A 22,207-nucleotide genomic window follows, 5' to 3' on the forward strand; every position below is an offset into this window, starting at 1 on the left:
TATTTAGATAATTACAAAAAAAATAAAAAATGCATTTAAATGATATGCAAAAAAAAGATATGCAAAAATAATATTTCGATTACGTAGTAATTCACTAATTTAAAAAGACGAGTAAGCTAAACGATTTAATTATATTAATTAATTGATTTAAAGAAAGAAACATTAGAAACAAAAAAATAAATAAAAAGAAATAAAGGATGTAATGAAAGAGAAAAAGAATAAGAGAAGAAAATCTTCGTTTTAGGAGCTTGACTTTCGTGTTACCAGGAAGTTAATAGATTTGAACAAACGTACGTTAAATTGCGCGGGAATTTGGCCAGAAAGGATTCACGAGCCGCTTTTCATTTTTTTCTCTGTTTACTTGGTTATACAATGTACGATGGGAGCAATCTCGATTATCAATAGCATATCGGATATGGAATATGTTATTGCTTGCTTAGAAGAGAACTTGTACAATTTTATGACGCTATTGAAGATATGCATATGCAGAATGAAAAGCAATTCCTTGGCCGAAATTTTAAAGGAGATCAAAGTCGATCTTATTCCTGAAAAATACAAAACCGATGAGGAAAAGATTGCTTTTTTAAATTATAACAATTTTAGTCTAAAGCTCATTAAGTTCAGTTTAGGAACAAGCACCACAGCTGCTTTGCTGTATTATCTGTCCGTATTGGCTACCAACATTGAAATGGGTAAATTTTTTTATAATAAAATCGAAATCATTTTTAATCAATGGATTTTTTTGGTTTTCCTCTTTTTCATTTATTTATTTTACGTCGTATAATAAATTCTTTCTTTTACATTCGACTACATATTTATTTATTTATTTTCTATCATTTGGATCAGTAATTTTTGTAAATGTTCTTTAACTATCTTCCGTTTCTTTTTATTTATCATCTTCTTTTTTATATTCGTGAATAATTTTTATTATAACGACTGTCGAATTTTATTGTTTTAATTTTTAGTGAATATATATTTAATATTCTAATTTATTTCGATTATATATAATTGTATAATTTTTTATTTCAATTTATTATATTATTATAATTTTGAAAATTTTAAATATTTTATTTTAATATATGTTGAAATAAATTTTTATGTTGACTTTTCTTGTTTCTAATTGTTTTTCTTTTTTTTTTTATATCTTTTACATTAAATATATAGTTTCTTTAACAGAAGATAGTTAGTATTCTAATATATCGGGTGTCCGAAATAGAAACGTTAGAAATTTTAATCACATAAAATAAATTTTTAATATTACTTTTATTTCGATTATTTTAAATAGTAAAATATTGAATATCCTTATATTTTTCGTTAAGACTAATGTTCATAAGATGGAAAGGAATTATAAATAAAATTATTTTTTTTTTTTGTTAAAAGCAATTACAAATAATATTATAAGACATAATAATATTATTATATCGAGAAAAATGTAAAATTGATTTTACAGACTTCATTTCTTATTAGTTAAAGTTGAGAAATTAAATTTTTTCTATAGTTCTAGTTTAATAAAGAAAGAAAAAAAGAAGTCTCTAATAGAAAAAAATCTTTCTTCTATAATGGTTTTCTTACTTACAGTCGTTGCAAATTCATCTTACGGATACACATTGCCATACAAAACTCGTCTGCCGATCGAACCGACAAATTTGATAACCTACGTTTTTCTTTGTCTATATCAATTTATAAAAGTACTAATTGTAATCTTCGGTTACGTCGGAACCGATTGTCTATTAATCAGTTTGGTACTCCACGTCAGCGGTGTTATCTCTGCACTTTCCTGCAAAGTAAAACACGTATTCGAGAATCCGGAGAATCGTGAACGTCAGATAAAAATATTAATTTTGAGACACACACGTCTATTACGGTAATAATAATAAATAATAACAAAAACAACAAAAACAATAATAATAATATTACCAAGAATGATGCTGATGATGATGATGATGATAATAATAATAATAACAATAATAATGAATAAAATAAATAAATGAATACATTAATGCAATTTACAAAATAAATATATGCATATATATAAATATATAAATATATATATATAATATATATTTATATAAGAATACATGTACTATGTAGAATGTTTCAGGTTAGCTGATTCTTTGGAAAGTGAATTCAACCTACTAATTTTACAACAATTAATGGGAAGTACCCTTCATCTTTGTCTTCTTGGTTACGACACGCTCGTTGTAAGTTTAACATATACATTTCGTTATTGCTTATTTGCAGAAAATATTTTTTATAAAATATTAGATTAAATTATTATTATTTCTAGTGTTTAGCGGCAGGAGAGCAAAGAAAGTTAATCGCTTTGGTCATAATTGCATGTCGTGTTTTAAGCACGCTATTGGCTTATTGCTATATCGGAGAGTGTCTTATTAATGAAGTACATAAATTTTCTCAATTGCATGCAATTAAGTCATCTTATACTACTAATACAATGATATCATTTCAAATTTTCAAATAAAGAAGCACACAAACACATACACATAAATATTAATTATTTACTTTTTATAATTCATTTACATTTCTTTCTATTTGTTTATAATTATTTATTTTTCTCTATTATTCTTTATATTTTAATTTCATATATATTCATATATTCTTTTTTTTTGTAACACATTATTTATTATATTTATTTATTAATATTTTCTAACTACATCCTTTTGATATTATTTTTTAGAACAATTTTTTTATATTTAAAAGTCAGTGGGTATATATATGTATATATATGCACAGATTTATATTACATTATACATAATAAATTCATATAATTTATAAATTGTATGTATTGTTTTGTAACAAATTTAACATCACATTTCGGAACTTCTGGAATTCATGAAATCAAGAGCATATCTGGAGACAAATTTTTTTCTCCTTTTTTTCTCTTTTTATAATTCTGATTGAACTGTCATGGTTTCCACTTCTACCCACTACACCTTCCCACATGCAAATAATTGAAAATTGTTATTACAAATTAATAAACGTATAAAAATATATTTTACAGAGTACGTCCTTTGGTGAATCATTTTATCACTGCAAATGGTACAACATTTCGCAAGAGGAGATTAAATTAATGCACATTTGTATGTTGCGATCGTCAAAACAAATGCAACTGACCGTCGGCAAATTCTTCGCGTTGTCGTTGACTACATTCACAGAAGTGAGTAAAAATTAAATTTTTTTTCTTTTCTTCGTTTCTTCTATGCTATTTTGACCATAAATATATGTATATATATATATATATATATAATCTTCTGAATCTTCATAATTAATATCCTTTATTTATATGTTCTCATACATTTTTAGGTGGTGAAGACATCAATGGCGTATTTATCCGTACTTCGAACGTTTATGTAAAAATAACGAAAACAAAAAAATACTACAGTGGAAAGGTAAAAAAAAAACAATAGAGAACTTTAAGTGTTACATTTAAATTGAAGAAAAGGAAAATGCGAAAAAGAAAGGTTATCTTATCATAGAAATAAAATTGATTAAATAAACGATGTTATGTTTCCTTATTTCAAACATTTAATTTAAGAAGAAATAGCACATTGTTATTGATCTAAATCATAGTATTCAAAACACTTTATTTTATCTTGTTTACAATCTCGTTATCTCGACTGTGCGTCCGTTCTTGCTATAAAAAACGAACTGAACGTCGTAGCGAAAAGAAAAATAATGGAAAGAGCACAGATAACAAAAAGAGAAAAAATGAAAAGGAAGAAAATACAAAAATAATTTTATTATTTAAATTATATTAATTATTACTAAATTATGTTAATATAAAATTGTGAATGACAATGTCGTGAAATTCTTCTAGAGCAAAAAAAATTAAATAAAATAGAAGGTAATAGATTTGAACAAACGTGCGTTAATTTGCGCGGGAATTTGGCCAGAAAGGGTTAACGAGCCTGTTTTCATTTTTTTCGTTGTTTACTTGACCCTATATTGTATAATGGGAGTCATCTCGATTATTGAGAACATATCGGATGTGGAATATGTTATTGCTTGCTTAGAAACGAACTTGTACAATTTTATGACGCTATTGAAGATATGCATATGCAGAATAAAAAGCAATCCGTTGGCCGAATTTTTACAGGAGATCAAAATCGATCTTACTCCAGAAAAATACAAAACCGATGAGGAAAAGATTGCTTTTTTAAATTATAACAATTTTAGTCTAAAGCTCATTAAGTTCAGTTTAGCAACAAGCACCATATCCAGTACTGTGTATTTTCTGTCCGTCGTAGCATCCAACATCGAAATGGGTAAATTTTTTTATAATAAAATCGAAATCATTTTTAATCAATGGATTTTTTTGATTTTCCTCTTTTTCATTTATTTATTTTACGTCGTATAATAAATTCTTTCTTTTACATTCGACTACATATTTATTTATTTATTTTCTATCATTTGGATCAGTAATTTTTGTAAATGTTCTTTAACTATCTTCCCTTTCTTTTTATTTATCATCTTCTTTTTTATATTCGTGAATAATTTTTATTATAACGACTGTCGAATTTTATTGTTTTAATTTTTAGTGAATATATATTTAATATTCTAATTTATTTCGATTATATATAATTGTATAATTTTTTATTTCAATTTATTATATTATTATAATTTTGAAAATTTTAAATATTTTATTTTAATATATGTTGAAATAAATTTTTATGTTGACTTTTCTTGTTTCTAATTGTTTTCCTTTTTTTTATATCTTATACATGAAATATATGTTATCTATAACATAAGGTAGTTAGTATAATTATTTATCGGGTGTCCGAAATAGAAACCATAGAAATTCTAATCACTTAAAATAAATATTTAATATTATTATTATTTCAAATATTTAAAAAAAAATATTTAATATTATTGTACGTTTTAAAAATATTTTTAATAGAAAAATATTCAATATCCTTATATTTTTCGTTAAGAGTAATATTCATAAGATGGAAAAAGAAATTATAACTAAAATTATTTTTTTTTGTTAAAAGCAATTAGAGATAATATTAAAAGAAATTATAATACTATTATATCGAGAAAAATCTAAAATTGATTTTACAGATATCATTTCTTACTAGTTAAAATTGAGAAATTAAAATATTTCTATGGTTATAGTTTAATAAAGAAAGAAAAAAAAAGTTTCTAATAAAATAAGATCTTTCTTTTATAATGGTTTTCTTACTTACAGTCGTTCCAAATTCATCCTATGGATGCGTATTTCCGTTCAAAACTCCTCCGCTGATCGAACCGACAAATCTGACAATCTACGTTTTTCTTTGTCTATATCAATTTTTGATAATACTAATTATAATCTTCGGTTATGTCGGAACTGATTGTCTATTCATCAGTTTGGTACTCCACGTCAGTGGTGTTTTCTCTGCACTTTCCTGCAAAGTAAAGCACGTCTTGAACAATCCGGAAGATCGTATACGCCGAATAAAAAAAATAATTTTGGGACACATACGTCTATTACGGTAATAATAAGAAAAAGTAACAACGGCAACAAAAACAATAATAATAATATTATTAATAATGTGGCGGATGATGATGATAATAATAATAATACCAATAATAATGAATAAAATAATTAGGAGAGTACATTAATGCAATTTACAAAATAAATATATGCATATATATAAATATATAAATATATATATATATATTTATATATGTATACATATACTATGTATAATGTTTCAGGTTAGCTGATTCTTTGGAAAGTGAATTCAACCTACTAATTTTACAACAATTAATGGGAAGTACCCTTCATCTATGTCTTCTTGGTTACGACGCGCTCGTTGTAAATTCAACATCTACATTTTATTGTTGCTTATTTCTTGAAAATATTTTTTAGAAAATATTAGATTAAATTATTATTATTTCCAGTGTATAGCGGCAGGAGAGCAAAGAAAGTTAATCGCTTTTATCATAATTGCATGTCGTATTTTAAGCACGCTATTACTTTATAGCTACATCGGAGAGTGTCTTATTAATGAAGTACGTAAATTATCTCATTTGCACGGAATTAAGTCATTTTATACTACTAATACAATGATATCATTTCAAATTTTCAAATAAAGAAGCACACAAACACATACACATAAATATTAATTATTTACTTTTTATAATTCATTTACATTTCTTTCTATTTGTTTATAATTATTTATTATTCTCTATTATTCTTTATATTTTAATTTCATATATATTCATATATTCTTTTTTTTTGTAACACATTATTTATTATATTTATTTATTAATATTTTCTAACTACATCCTTTTGATATTATTTTTTAGAACAATTTTTTTATATTTAAAAGTCAGTGGGTATATATATGTATATATATGCACAGATTTATATTACATTATACATAATAAATTCATATAATTTATAAATTGTATGTATTGTTTTGTAACAAATTTAACATCACATTTCGGAACTTCTGGAATTCATGAAATCAAGAGCATATCTGGAGACAAATTTTTTTCTCCTTTTTTTCTCTTTTTATAATTCTGATTGAACTGTCATGGTTTCCACTTCTACCCACTACACCTTCCCACACGCAAATAATTGAAAATTGTTATAACAAATTAATAAACGTATAAAAACATATTTTACAGAGTACGTCCTTTGGTGAATCATTTTATCACTGCAAATGGTATAACATATCGAAAGAGGAGATTAAATTAATGCACATTTGTATGTTGCGATCGTCAAAACAAATGGAACTGACAGTCGGCAAATTCTTCGCGTTGTCGTTGACTACATTCACAGATGTGAGTAAAAATTAAATTTTTTTTCTATTTTCATTTTTTCTGTTCTTTTCTCAACATAAATATATAAATATATAATCTTCTAAATCATCATTAATATCCTTTTTCATACGTTCTCGTACGTTTCTAGGTTGTCAAGACATCAATGGCGTATTTATCCGTACTTCGAACGTTTATGTAAAAAGAACGAGAACAAAAAATTACTACAGAGAAAAGGTAAGAAAAAACAAAAGAGAACTTTAAGTGCTACATTTAAGTTGAAAAAAAAAATTAAAAAAAGTAAGGGCATCTTATCAAAAGAATAAAATTGATTAAATAATCGATGTTACGTTTCTTTATTTTAAACATTTAATTTAAGAAGAAAAAGCTCTCTTTTATTGATCTAAATTGTAATATTAAAAATATTTTATACTTCCTTGTTTACAATCTCGTTATCTTGACTTGGGATAAAAAATGAACTGAACATCGTATCGAAAAAAAGAAAAATCAAAAGAACACTGACTTTATTATTTAAATTATATTAATTATTACTAAATTATATTATTACAAAAATGTGAATGACAAGCTCGTGAAATCCTTCCGAAGAAAAAAAATAAAATAAATTTTAACATTATCTATGAAGATATCCGTCGAAGGTCATTTTCTTTTCTGTTTCCTTTTTTTTAATGTAACAAGTCGAAGAAGTATTGATGGCTCAGGAGGATAACATATATCACTATTCCTTCTAATTTGATGCATTCTCTTTTATTTTACATAATTTGTTGTCTTTTTTTCTTGTTTAATTATTTTCAGTTCAAACCATTCGAGATCGTGGGCGTTTATCTACTTCACGAAAGATAAATCGCGATCGATGGTGTATGGCCATTGAGAAAAAGTTACGTTCGATTTCTTTGTTCATAGACCTTCCAGAAAACTCAAATGCTTAAATTGAACATTCATTGTCTATCATTTATTAAATATTATACCTTCTTAAAAGCTGTGTCCGTGTTGAACCTGTATCCATTATTCCTGTCTTACATGAGTTACTAATCCTAGTCCTAGAAAATGTGTTACTATACGCAAACATTTGTCTAATAAGATTATTGGTCCAGATCACATGGGCTGATTCACGAAATAATGACTGAGACACATTTTTATACTCTCTCCCTCTCTCTCTCTCTCTCTCTCTCTCTCTCTCTCTCTCTCTCTCTCACTTTCCCTCTCTCTCGCTCTCGCTATCCGTAGATTTCGAAGAGTACGTACGTCATATAAGAGTCTACGAGGTACTATAAAAAAGAAAAGAGAAAAAAGAGAAGAGAAATTTCAGAAATGTAAAAACTGATCGCAAAACTTATCCCGTAACATAAAACGACAAATAATATTATTAAAAAATAGCGATCTACATTTCAAAACAAAACGAAAATGAAAATATGAAATAGTCTAAACTAAACACAAAACTTTCCTTACCGTGAACCATCAACTACACTGCTTTACCATATCATTGCACACGCTATACTAATGCTCGCACATACGTTTTCCTATAATGCATACGTCTCTTGGAACGATCATTAAATTCTTACGTTTAAAATATGTCTCTTCGTTCTGTAAACTTTCGAAAAAAGGTCGTTCCATCTATTAAAAAAGAAAATAAAAGACACAGACCGAAGTTAGACAGAATGTAGGTAAGATAATTGCAATGCAAGGAAACAAAAGAAAAAGGAAAAGACAAAAAGAACGAAACGAAACGACGAACAATCAAAAAAAAGTTTCGAAAGTTTCGAAACTTAAAAAGAAAAAAAAATTCTAGGTTATTATAAACCATCAACCACCACCCACGAAACTGTCGAACACTAATTCGTTCCTGCATTTTACCCCCACTTTCCATAACTTACATCCCCCTCCATCTAACTACTGCAAAACCTACACGACCTTTCATTCTAGAATTTGTTCTCTAACCTTCGAACATTAGTCGACTGGAATTCGGTTGATACGTTGTTGTATCGTACATCAAATAACAATCATTCATTAACGAAAGAATAATTAAAGAAAAATTACGACTAATTTAAAAGAAAAGATTTGTTAAATTCACGATACTCACGTGTTCCACATCGGGGATGTATCCAGAGGAATGGGTGATCACTCATTCGTTGTCCTAACAAGAATTTCTTTTTTGTTAATATTTTCATATCTTTGTTACGTTATACGTGTGTCTCGAGGGAGGTGTTAAATCAAATGTTAACAAGTGATTTTTTGAGAGAGAAAAAAAAGAAAAGAACTAGGAAATTGTGAAATACGAATAAAAATCGTTTACCACGACGTTTAGTGGTTTCGTGGATAATTTTTTTTTTCTTCTTATCAAATTATATGCAAGAAGAACAGTGAATAATTCATAGAAGAAACTTTTCTATCGTACCGTAAAAAATTTTAATGATCCGAGTGGAAAATGTTCGTTTGAAGTACATTAAGATGCTTAATGTACATTAAGAATGTACATTAAGAGGTACATTATTCAATTTTAAAAATCAACCAGTTTGCGTATGGGAGGGAATGTATCTCCACGCACGTCTATATGTGACTACCATAAAGCTATAAGGAGAACAAAATTAGGAAATATTGATAAAGCTCTATTACAGAGATAAATGCTAAATAAATAAATCATAGGGTGCACTCATTTAAAGAAAGTTTTCTAGGTCGGTGTTTAGAAGTTACATAGTTTTCTTTCCCTTATGTGTCATTCTTGCTAGCAATGGTGAATATGTGTTCTAAAGTTTACATTTTTTTTTATCCTTTCTTATCTGCTTATCATTTCTCTTGTTCTTTTTAAGATTACAGAAAACTGCATGTAGTCGTGTATACGCATGTGTGTTTTTGTTAAATTGATTTTAAAAAATAATTTTCGTTTTTCAGTAAATTTTAAAAACCCACGAATCGTCTTTTGCTTATTGAATCAAGAAATGACGTGTTGTTTTTTTCTTCCATCCGTATTTTGAAAAATATATTTACAATTTTTTACTATTCATATGTTATAGTAAAGAAAAATAAATTTATTAATTATGCAAATTTTTTATAAGGCGAATCCTAATGCATGACATTTTTTTCTATTTTTCTTCCCTTTATAGTAATAGATATAAATATTTTATATTGAAAATTTATATTGAAGGATATATTAAAATTTTCATAATTTTTATTTTGTTATACGAAATAGTAATGAAAGAAAAAAGAAGTAAATGAAAAATATGCAAGAAAATTTAATTAATCATTATACTTCTAGGAAGCAAAATAGTTACTTAATTAGATAATTGAAAAAAAAATAAAAAATGCATTATAAATGGGAAGATGTGCAAAAATAATATTTCGATTTCGTCGTAATTAACTAATTTAAAAAGAACAAAAGGAAACAAAAAAAATAATGCAATAAAAATTCAATTAATCAATAACTCTCGAGTAAGCTAAACGATTTAATTAACATAATTAATTGATTAAAAAAAAGAAAAACTAGACACCAAGAAATGAATCAAAAAAAATAAAGGATATAAAGAAAAGGAAAAAGAATAAGAGAAGAAAATCTTCGTTTTAGGAACTTGACTTTCGGGGAACCAGCAAGGTGATAAATTTGATCAAACGTGCGTTATATTGCGCGGGAATTTGGCCAGAAAGAATTCACGACCCGGTTTTCATTTTTTTCTCTCTTTACTTGGTTTTACATTGTACGATGGGATTCATCTTGATTATCGATAACATATCGGATATGGAATATGTTCTTGCTTGCTTTGAAGAGAACTTGTTCAATATTATGACGCTATTGAAGATATGCATATGCAGAATGAATAGGAATGGGTTGGCCGAAATTTTAAAGGAAGTCAAAGTCGATCTTATTCCAGAAAGATACAAAACCGATGAGGAAAAGATTGCTTTTTTAAATTATAACAATTTTAGTTTAATGATCGTTAGGATCACTTTAGGATCAGGCACCACAGCCTCTATTATGTATTATCTGTCCGCTACTGCTACCAACATTGAAAGGGGTAAATTTTATAATGATTAAATCGAAATCATATTTTACTAACGGATTTCTTTTGTTTTTCTCTCTTTCATTTATTTAGTTTAAGTCGTATAATAATTTTTTTCTTTTACATTTGACTACTTATTTATTTATTTATTCTATATCATTTCGATCAGTAATTTTTGTAAATGTTCTTCAACTGTTTTCCTTTTCTTTCTATTTATCATCTTTTTATATTCGTGAATAATCTTTATTGTAACGACTGTCGAATTTCATTGTTTTAATTTTTAGTGAATATATTTTAAATATTCTAATTTATTTCGATTATATATAATTGTATAATTTTTTTTTCAATTTATTATATTATTATAATTTTGAAAATTTAAAATACTTTATTTTAATATATATTGAAATATACTTTTGTTGATTTTTCTTGTTTCTAATTGTTTTTCTTTCTTTATTTATATTCTACATCAAATATATATTATCTTTAACAGAAGATAGTTAGTATAATCATATATCGGGAGTCCGAAATAGAAACCTTAGAAAATTTAATCACGCAAAATAACTTTTTAATATTACTTTTATTTCAAATATTAAAAGAAGAAATTAAAATTTTTGTACGGTTTAAAAATATTTTTAATTGAAAAATATTGCATATCCTTATATTTTTCGTTAAGAGTAATATTCATAAGATGGAAAAAGAAATTATAACTAAAATTATTTTTTTTTGTTAAAAGCAATTAGAGATAATATTAAAAGAAATTATAATACTATTATATCGAGAAAAATCTAAAATTGATTTTACAGATATCATTTCTTACTAGTTAAAATTGAGAAATTAAAATATTTCTATGGTTATAGTTTAATAAATAAAGGAAAAAAAAGTTTCTAATAAAATAAAATCTTTCTTTTATAATGGTTTTCTTACTTACAGTCATTGCAAATTCATCTTACGGATACGTATTGCCATACAAAACCCATCCGCTGATCGAACCGACAAATCTGACAATCTACATTCTTCTTTGTCTATATCAATTTATTATAGTACTAAGTTTAATCTTCGGTTACGTCGCAATTGATTGTCTATTCATCAGTATTGGACTCCACGTCAGTGGTGTTTTCTCTGCACTTTCCTGCAAAGTAAAGCACGTCTTGAACAATCAGGAGAATCGTAAACGTCGAATAAAAGAATTAATTTTGCGACACATACGTCTAGTACGGTAATAATAATAAATAATAACAAAAACAATAATAATAATATTATAGAAAATGATGCTGATGATGATGATAATAATAATAATACCAATAATAATGAATAAAATATATAAAGGAATGCATTAATGGAATTTACAAAATAAATATATGCATATATATATATATATATATATATATATATATATTTATATATGTATACATTTACTATGCAGAATGTTTCAGGTTAGCAGATTCTTTGGAAAGTGTGTTCAACGTATTAATTTTCCAACAATTAATAGGAAGTACCATTCATCTTACTCTTCTTGGTTATGACTCGCTCCTTGTAAATTTAACATATAAATTTTATTATTGCTTATTTTTAAAAAATATTTTTTAGAAAATATTACATTAAATTATTATAATTTCCAGAGTATAACGCTAGGAGAGGAGAAAAAGTTATTCGCTTTTGTCTTTATTGCATGTCGTGTTTTAATCTCGCTATTGATTTATTGCTATATCGGAGAGTGTCTTATTAATGAAGTACGTAAATTATCTCATTTGCATGCCATTAAGTCATTTTATGCTGCTAATACATTGATATCATTTCACATTTTCAAATAAAGAAATACACACACACATACACGTAAAAAATAATTATTTATTTTCTATAATTCATTTACATTTCTTTCGGTTTTCTTTTAGCTATTTATTTTTCTCTATAACTTCTTATATTTTAATTTCATATATATTCATATATTCTTTTTTTTTGAAACATTATTTATTATATTTATTTATTAATATTTTCTAACTACATCCTTTTGATATTATTTTTTTAGAACAATTCTTTTATATTTAAAAGTCAGTATGTATATATATGTATATATATGCACAGATTTATGTTACATTATACATAATAAATTCATATAATTTATAAATTGCATGTATTGTTTTGTAACAAATTTGACATCACATTTCGGAACTTCTGGAATTCATGAAATCAAGAGCATATCTGGAGACAAATTTTTTTCTCCTTTTTTTCTCTTTTTATAATTCTGATTGAACTGTCATGGTTTCCAGTTCTACCCACTACCCCTTCCTGACGCAAATAATTGAAAATTATTATTACAGATTAATAAATGTTTAAAAACATATTTTACAGAGCACATCCTTTGGTGAATCAATTTATCACTGCAAATGGTACAACATATCGCAAGAGGAGATAAAATTAATGCAAATTTGTATGATGCGGTCATCAAAACAAATGCAACTGACCGTAGGCAAATTTTTCGTTTTGTCATTGACTACATTCACAGATGTGAGTAAAAATTAAATTTTTTTTCTTTTTTTCATTTTTCTGTCCCTTTTTCAACAAAAATATATGTATATATATTTATATAATCTTCTGAATCATCATTAATATCCTTTATTCATACGTTCTCATACGTCTTTAGGTCGTGAAGTCATCAATGGCATATTTATCCGTACTTCGAACGTTTATGTAAAAAGAGCGAAAACAAAAGAATACTAAAGAGGAAAGGTAAAAAAGAAACAATAGAGAACTTTAAGTGTTAAATTCAAATAGATAAATAGGAAAATGCAAAAGAGAAAGGTTATCTTATCAAAGAAATAAAATTGATTAAATAAACGATGTTACGTTTCTTTATTTCAAACATTTAATTTGAGAAGAAATAGCACATTGTTATTGATCTAAATCATAGTATTAAAAAAACTTTATTTTATCTTGCTTACTATCTCGTTATCTCGACTGTGCGTACGTGCTTACGATAAAAAACGCACTGAACGTCGTAGCGAAAAAAAGAATAATGGAAAGAGCACAGATAACAAAAAGAGAAAAATGAGAAGGAAGGAAATACAGAAATGATTATATTATTTAAATTATATTAATTATTACTAAATTGTATTATTATAAAAATGTGAATGATAACGTCATGAAATTCTTCTGGAGAAATGAAATTAAGTAAAATAAGATAAGTTTTAACATTATGTATGGAGATATCGGTTGAAGATCATTTTCTTTTCTGTTTCCTTTTTTTTAATATAACAAGTCGAAGAAGAATTGAAGACTCAAGAGGATAACATTTATTGCCAATGCTTTCAATTTGTTGCCTTCTTTTTTATTTTCCATTTTTTGTTATTTTTCTTATTTTTTTTTGATTATTCTCAGATCAAACTATTCGAGATCGTGATCGTTTTTCTACTTCACGAAAGATACATCGCGATCGGTGATGTATGGCCATTGAGAAATAGTTAAGTTAAATTTGCAATATATGCCGTTTATTGCTCGATACAAATCTCATAGGCGTATATCGATTTGTACGATATAATGGACGACCTTTATCTTATGCTAGAGAATCTTTTGGAAACTTAAGTGCCGAGTTTGTCGGTTTTATTGATAATATTTATTCGTTTTCATCCGATTTTGTTAACATTGATCGTCACTATCAAGATCGAAATTGTTAATGACGGAGGATACATCGAAAACAACGAGGAATGTTCAGTTTATTATCGTTACAGTCACATATAGAACACAAAATCGCATGGACAACTTCAATATAACGAGGATGTAAACTATTCCCAAATCATTATGCTTTAGTACATTCTATGGAAATATATATATATATTTTTTTTTTTCAAATTTATATACCTTTAAATATAAAAATATTTCATTTTCAATATTATAATTTAATTCTTAAATATATATATATGTATATATATTTATATATATATATATATGTATAATATATATGTATATATTATATTATATATTATATAGATTATATTATAATATTTTATAATTTAATTTATATGTATAATATTTAAAAACTAATATATTTTTAATATTATTATATTGTACTAAAATTTTATAAAATAAATTTTTTGTCATTAACTAATGATATATATACATGTAAAGAAAGTATACTTTCTTCAGATAGATTTGCGTCTCATAGCCCGCCCTTCCATTGTCCTTTATTATTTACAATATCTTTTGTGACCTAAAAACCGAGCCGTTAATATTTGGAAGAGAAACGGACAGTATGAAATATAACGTAGAAGAGAAAAGTAACACGAGAGCTATAAGAAAATTTATAATATATATTAAATGAAATTTAACATTGTGAATAATAAACATAAATTGTCGTTTCTTTGTTCACAGGTAAGAGTAATTAGGAGCTAAGCATTAACTAACAAATAAAGATTTATCACTTTGTTCACAGAGAAACTTATTTTCGTTTATCATCTCACCTTATCAATCCGAGATATTATATACATATATGGAAAAAAAGAAAAAAGAGATATCATTCATATCAAGAGAATTGAACTGAAAAATAAAAAAAGAAAAATGCATAACTTATGCGATTAATTGAGTTTACATTGAAATTATAATATTATTGGATATATTTAAATTTGAGTTCTAATTTCAGTTCTTACAATTTCATATTATGCGCCTCCATTCCAAGATATCGTAACGATCCCTTCAATTTCTATGTTCATTAATCTTTCAGAATACTCAATTGCTTAAAGTGAACATTCATCGTTTATTATTTATTTAATATTATACCTTGTTAAATGCTGTATCCGTGTAGAACCTGTATTCGTTATACCATTCTTACATGTGGTACTAATCCTAGTCATCACGAAATAATGGCTAAGAGACATTTAACCTCTCTCCTTCTCTCTCTTTTGGTGAACCTCTCCGTAGATCTTGAAGAGTACATACGTCCTTTTAAAGTCTAAGAGTTACACTAAAAAAGAAAAGAGAAAATAGAGAAGAGAAATTTCAGAAAAGTCAAAAATTGATCGCAAAACTTATCCCGTAACATAAAACGACAAACAACATTATTAAAAATATTAAATAGAGTAAAAAAAACATTGCGAAATCGTTTAAATTAATAATAATTACCGTAGCATAAATTGGTATTGTACAGTATTATATAAAAACATTTCGAAATTGTCTAATTTTTCATTAAACTTTCAACGAAACACTATTATATACAAAAAAAATGGAAGTCTTAAAATCGTCTGAACTGTTCACACTACATATCGTAATATAAATAGGCGATCAGGATTACAAAAGAAAATTCAGAATCCTTTAAGTGGATCGCAAAATTTTTCATAGCGATCTACATTTTAAAACAAAGCGAAAATGAAATACAAAATAGTCTAAACTAAAAGCAAAATTTTCCTTAGCGTGAACCGTAAACAACACTGCTTTACCATATCATTGCACACGCTATACTAATGCTCGCACATACGTTTTCCTATAATGGATACGTCTCTTGGAACGATCATTAAATTCTTACGTTTAAAATGTCTCTTCGTTCTGTAAACTTTCGAAAAAAGGTCGTTCCATCTATTAAAAAAGAAAATAAAAGACACAGACCGAAGTTAGACAGAATGTAGGTAAGATAATTGCAATGCAAGGAAACCAAAAAAAAGAGAAAAGAAAAGAAGAACGAAACGAAACGAAGAACAATCAAAAAAAAGTTTCGAAAGTTTCGAAAATTAAAAAGAAAAAAATATCCGAGGGTATTATAAATCATCACGCACCACACACGAAACCGTCGAACACTAATTCGTTCCTGCATTTTACCCCCACTCTCCACAACTTACATCCTCCTCCAGCCAACCAATGCAAAAGCTACACGACCTTTCATTCTCGAATTTATTCTCTTACCTTCGAACATTAATCGACTCGATTTCGATTGATACGATGTTGTCTTGTACATTCAATAACAATCGTTCATTAACGGAAGAATAAATAAAGAAAAATTACGACGAATTCGAAAAGGAACGATTGGTTAAGTTCATAATACTCAAGTGATCAACATAAGGGATCAATCCAGAGGAATGGTTGATCACATATTCGTTGGCCTTGCAAAATTTTTTTTTGTTAATATTTTCATGTCTTCGTCACGTTATGCGAGTGTATTCAGGGAGGTGTTATATCATATATTAATAAGTGACTTTTTGAGAGAGAAAAAAGGAAAGAACGAGGAAATTGTGAAAAATGAATAAAAATCGTTCGCCATGATGTTTAATAATTTTCGTGGATAATTTTCTTTTAATCAAATTATAAACAAGAAGAACAGCAAATAATTCATAGAAAAAACTTTTCCATCGTACCGTAAAAAGTTTTAATAATCCGAGTGGAAAATGTTCGTTTGAAATACATTAAGATGCAATTAATCGATTTTTAAAATCAATCAGTTCGTGTATGGGAGTGAATGTGTCTCCACTCACGTCTATATGTGACTACCATAAAGCTATAAGGAGAACAAAATTAGGAAATATTGATAAAGCTCTATTACAGAGATTATTGTGAAATAAATAAATCATAGGGTGCATTCATTTAAAGAAACTTTTCTTCGATCGATGTTTAGAATTTACATTGCTTTTTTATTATATATGTCGTCCTTGCTAGCCATGGTGAATATGTGCTTTTGAATTTATTTTTTTTCTCCCTTTCTTTTCTGCTTATCAGTTTTCTTGCTCTTTTTCCGATCAAGTAAGATTACAGAAAACTACGTGTGGACGCACTATACGCGTATGTGTTTTTGTTATTGTCAAATTGATTTTATTAAATAGTTTTCTATTTTAAGTAAATTATAATAAGCACGAATCGTTTTTTGCTTAGTGAATCAACAAATGACGTGTTGTTTTTTTCTTCCATCCGTATTCTGAAAAATATATTTACAATTTTTTACTATTCGTATGTTATAGTAAAGAAAAATAAATTTATTAATTATGAAAATTTTGTATAAGACGAATCGTAATAAATGACATTTTGTTTCTGCATTTCATTCATTTATATTGAAAGATATAAAAATCTTACATTAAAAATTTATACTAAAGGATATATTACAATTTTCTTAATTCTCTCTTTTGTTATATGAAATAGTAATGAAAAAAAAAAGAAATTAATGAACAATATGCAAGAAAAATTCAATTAATCATTACAACTCAAAGAAGCAAAATAATTACATAATTAGATAATTGAAAAAAATAAAAAATGCATAATAGATGGAAAGATTTGCAAAAGTAAAATTTCGGTTTCGTAGAAATTGACTAATTTAAAACGAAACAAAAAATATAGTGCAATAAAAATTCAATTGATCAATAACTCTCGAGAAAGTTAAACGATTTAATTAACTTAAATAATTGATTAAAAGAAAGAAATACTGGAAACAAAAAGATTAATAAAAAGAAATAAAGGATGTAAAGAAAAAGAAAAGGAATAAGAGAAGTAAGAAAATCTTCGTTTTAGGAGCATGACTTTCGGGGTACCAGCAAGGTGATAGATTTGAACAAACGTACGTTAAATTGCGCGGGAATTTGGCCAGAAAAGATTCACGAGCCGATTTTCATTTTTTTCTCTGTTTACTTGGCCACACATTGTACAATGGGAGTCATCTCGATTACCGACAACATATCAGATATGAAATATGTTCTTGCTTGCTTTGAAGAGAATTTATTCAGTATTATGGCCCTATTGAAGATATGCATATGCAGAATGAATAGGAATGGATTGGCCGAAATTTTAAAGGAAGTCAAAGTCGATCTTATTCCAGAAAGATACAAAACCAATGAGGAAAAGATTGCTTTTTTAAATTATAACAATTTTAGTTTAATGATCGTTAAGATCACATTAGGAACAAGCACCACATCCGCTATGCTGTATTTTCTGTCCTTTTTAGCTATCAACATTGAAATGGGTAAATTTTATTATAATTAAATCGAAATCATATTTTACTAATGGATTTTTTTTGTTTTTATCTCTTTCATTTATTTATTTTACGTCGTATAATAATTTTTTTCTTTTACATTCTACTACTTATTTATTTATTTATTCTTTATCATTTCGATCAGTAATTTTTCTAAATGTTCTTCAACTGTTTTCCTTTTCTTTCCATTTATCATATTTTTTATATTCGTGAATAACCTTTATTGTAATGACTGTCGAATTTCATTGTTTTAATTTTTAGTGAATACATTTTAAATATTCTAATTTATTTCGATTATATATAATTGTATAATTTTTTTTTCAATTTATTATATTATTATAATTTTGAAAATTTAAAATACTTTATTTTAATATATATTGAAATATACTTTTGTTGATGTTTCTTGTTTCTAATTGTTTTTCTTTCTTTATTTATATTCTACATCAAATATATATTATCTTTAACAGAAGATAGTTAGTATAATCATATATCGGGAGTCCGAAATAGAAACCTTAGAAAATTTAATCACGTAAAATAACTTTTTAATATTACTTTTATTTCAAATATTAAAAGAAGAAATTAAAATTTTTGTACGGTTTAAAAATATTTTTAATTGAAAAATATTGCATATCCTTATATTTTTCGTTAAGAGTAATATTCATAAGATGGAAAAAGAAATTATAACTAAAATTATTTTTTTTTGTTAAAAGCAATTAGAGATAATATTAAAATACTATTATAATAATAAATTATAATACTATTATATCGAGAAAATTCTAAAATTGATTTTACAGATATCATTTCTTACTAGTTAAAATTGTGTAATTAAAGTTTTTCTATGGTTATAGTTTAATAAAGAAAGAAAAAAAAAGTTTCTAATAAAATAAAATCTTTCTTTTATAATGATTTTCTTACTTACAGTCATTGCAAATTCATCTTACGGATACGTATTGCCATACAAAACCCCTCCGCTGATCGAACCGACAAATCTGACAATCTACATATTTCTTTGTCTATATGAATTTTTAATAGTACTAATTTTAATCTTCGGTTACGTCGGAACTGATTGTCTATTCATCAGTTTGGTACTCCACGTCAGTGGTGTTTTCTCTGCACTTTCCTGCAAAGTAAAGCACGTCTTGAACAATCCGGAGAATCGTAAACGTCGAATAAAAAAATTAATTTTGCGACACATACGTCTAGTACGGTAATAATAATAAATAATAACAAGAACAATAATAATAATATTATAAATAATGATGCGGATGATGATGATAATAATAATAATACCAATAATAATGAATAAAATATATAAAAGAATGCATTAATGAAATTTACTAAATAAATATATGCATATATATAAATATATAAATATATATATTTATATATGTATACATATACTGTGTAGAATGTTTCAGATTAGCTGATACTTTGGAAAGTAATTTCAACATAATGATTTTACAACAATTAGTGGGAAGTACCCTTCATCTTTCACTTCTTGGTTATGACTCGCTCGCTGTAAATTTAACATATAAATTTTATTATTGCTTATTTTTAGAAAATATTTTTTAAAAAATATTACATTAAATTATTATTATTTCCAGTGCATAGCAACAGGAGAACAAAAAAAGTTAATCGCTTTTATCATAGTTGTATGTCGTGTTTTAACCACGCTATTGGCTTATTGCTATATCGGAGAGTGCCTTATTAATGAAGTAGGTAAATTATCTCATACCCACGTAATTATGTCATTTTACGCCACTGATACAATGATATCGTTTCACACACTTTCAAATAATGGATATATACACGTAAATATCAATTATTTACTTTTTATAATTCATTTATACTTATTTCTATTTGTTTATAGTTATTTATTTTTCTCTATTAATTTTTATATTTTAATTTTCCTTACATATTTTTTTTTTTTTTTTTTGACGCAATATTTATTATATATAATTATTCTTATTTTCTAATTACACACTTTTGATATTATTGTTTTAGAACATTTTTTTTATATTTAAAATGAACGTGTATATATATATAAATATATATTCGCAGAGTATTATATTATATTATATATATTAAATTCATATAATTTATAAATAATGTATATTGTATCGGAAAAAATTTGACATCACATTTCAGAACTTCAGGAATTCATGACTTGAGCAACATATCTGGAAACAAATTTTTTTCTCCTTTTATTTTTCTTTTTATAATTCTGATTGACTTGTCATGATTATCAGTTCCACCCCTTCCCGTCGCAAATATTTGAAAATTTTTATTACAGATTAATAAATGTTTAAAAATGTATTTTACAGAGCACATCCTTCGGTGAATCAATTTATCACTGCAAATGGTACAACATATCTCAAGAGGAGATTAAATTAATGCACATTTGTATGTTGCGATCGTCAAAACAAATGCAACTGACCGTAGGCAAATTTTTCGTTTTGTCATTGACTACATTCACAGATGTGAGTAAAAATTAAATTTTTTTTCTATTTCCATTTTTTCTGTTCTTTTTTCAACATAAATATATAAATATATAATCTTCTAAATCATCATTAATATCCTTTATTCATACGTTCTCGTAAGTTTCTAGGTTGTCAAGACATCAATGGCGTATTTATCTGTACTTCGAACATTTATGTAAAAAGAACGAAAACAAAGATATACTAAAGAGGAAAGTTAAAAAAAAACAATAGAGAACTTTACGTGTCACAATCAAATCGAGAAAAAGGAAAATGAGAAATAGAAAATGTATCTTATTAAAAAAATAGAAGTGATTAAATAAACAATATTACGTTTCTTTTTTTCAAACATTTAATTTAAGAAAAAATATCACACTGTAATTGATCTAAATGATAGTATTAATAATATTTTACTTTACTTTGTTTACATTCTTGTTACATTCGACTGTGTATCCGTGCTTGCTATAAAAATGCGAAAAAAAGTAAAAAACCGAAAGAACACAGATAAGAAAAGGAGAAAAACTGAGAAGGAAGGACTTGTATAAAAAAATAATTTTACTATTTAAATTATATTAATTATTACTAAATTATATTATTATAAAAATGTGAATGACAATGTCGTGAAATTCTTCTGGAGAAAAAAAATTAAATGAAATAAGTTAAGTTTTAACATTATGTATGGAGATATCGGCCGAAGGTCATTTTCTTTTCTGTTTTCTTTTTTTAATGTAACAAGTCGAAGAAGTATAGACGACTCAAGAGGATAACATTTATCGCTATTGCTTTCAATTTCTTGCCTTCTTTTTTATTTTCCATTATTTGTTATTTATATTTTTTTGTTTGATTATTCTCAGATCAAACTATTCGAGATCGTGATCGTTTTTCTACTTCACGAAAGATACATCGCGATCGGTGATGTATGGCCATTGAGAAATAGTTAAGTTAAATTTGCAATATATGCCGTTTATTGCTCGAATCAAATCTCATAGGCGTATATCGATTTGTACGATATAATAGAC

The 22,207-nt window shown here is 25.9% G+C and overlaps 4 protein-coding genes across 4 annotated transcripts; all 4 read left to right on the plus strand.

The window, feature by feature from the left end:
- Positions 1–379: 379 nt before the first annotated feature.
- Positions 380–3,372, plus strand: LOC124432476 (odorant receptor 45b-like). Its single transcript, XM_046981458.1, has 6 exons — positions 380–692; positions 1,579–1,821; positions 2,074–2,201; positions 2,288–2,398; positions 3,020–3,175; positions 3,322–3,372. Exons 1-6 carry the CDS (start codon positions 380–382, stop codon positions 3,370–3,372), a joined length of 1,002 nt encoding a protein of 333 aa, XP_046837414.1.
- A 598-nt stretch (positions 3,373–3,970) lies between these two features.
- LOC124432477 (odorant receptor 13a-like) lies at positions 3,971–7,715 on the plus strand. The gene is made up of 6 exons (XM_046981459.1): positions 3,971–4,283; positions 5,207–5,492; positions 5,719–5,818; positions 5,905–6,015; positions 6,637–6,796; positions 7,582–7,715. Exons 1-6 carry the CDS (start codon positions 3,971–3,973, stop codon positions 7,713–7,715), a joined length of 1,104 nt encoding a protein of 367 aa, XP_046837415.1.
- Positions 7,716–10,480: 2,765 nt separating this feature from the next.
- Positions 10,481–15,724, plus strand: LOC124432478 (odorant receptor 10a-like). The gene is made up of 8 exons (XM_046981461.1): positions 10,481–10,793; positions 11,709–11,994; positions 12,212–12,311; positions 12,398–12,508; positions 13,128–13,283; positions 14,154–14,235; positions 14,289–14,364; positions 15,574–15,724. Exons 1-8 carry the CDS (start codon positions 10,481–10,483, stop codon positions 15,722–15,724), a joined length of 1,275 nt encoding a protein of 424 aa, XP_046837417.1.
- A 2,286-nt stretch (positions 15,725–18,010) lies between these two features.
- Positions 18,011–22,129, plus strand: LOC124432479. The gene is made up of 7 exons (XM_046981462.1): positions 18,011–18,028; positions 18,255–18,702; positions 19,633–19,918; positions 20,130–20,229; positions 20,316–20,522; positions 21,036–21,191; positions 22,043–22,129. The coding sequence occupies exons 1-7, from the start codon at positions 18,011–18,013 to the stop codon at positions 22,127–22,129; spliced, it is 1,302 nt and encodes a 433-aa protein (XP_046837418.1).
- The last annotated feature ends 78 nt before the right edge of the window (positions 22,130–22,207 follow it).

Source organism: Vespa crabro, chromosome 25 (genome assembly GCF_910589235.1).
Source record: "Vespa crabro chromosome 25, iyVesCrab1.2, whole genome shotgun sequence".
Classification (NCBI taxonomy): domain Eukaryota; kingdom Metazoa; phylum Arthropoda; class Insecta; order Hymenoptera; family Vespidae; genus Vespa; species Vespa crabro.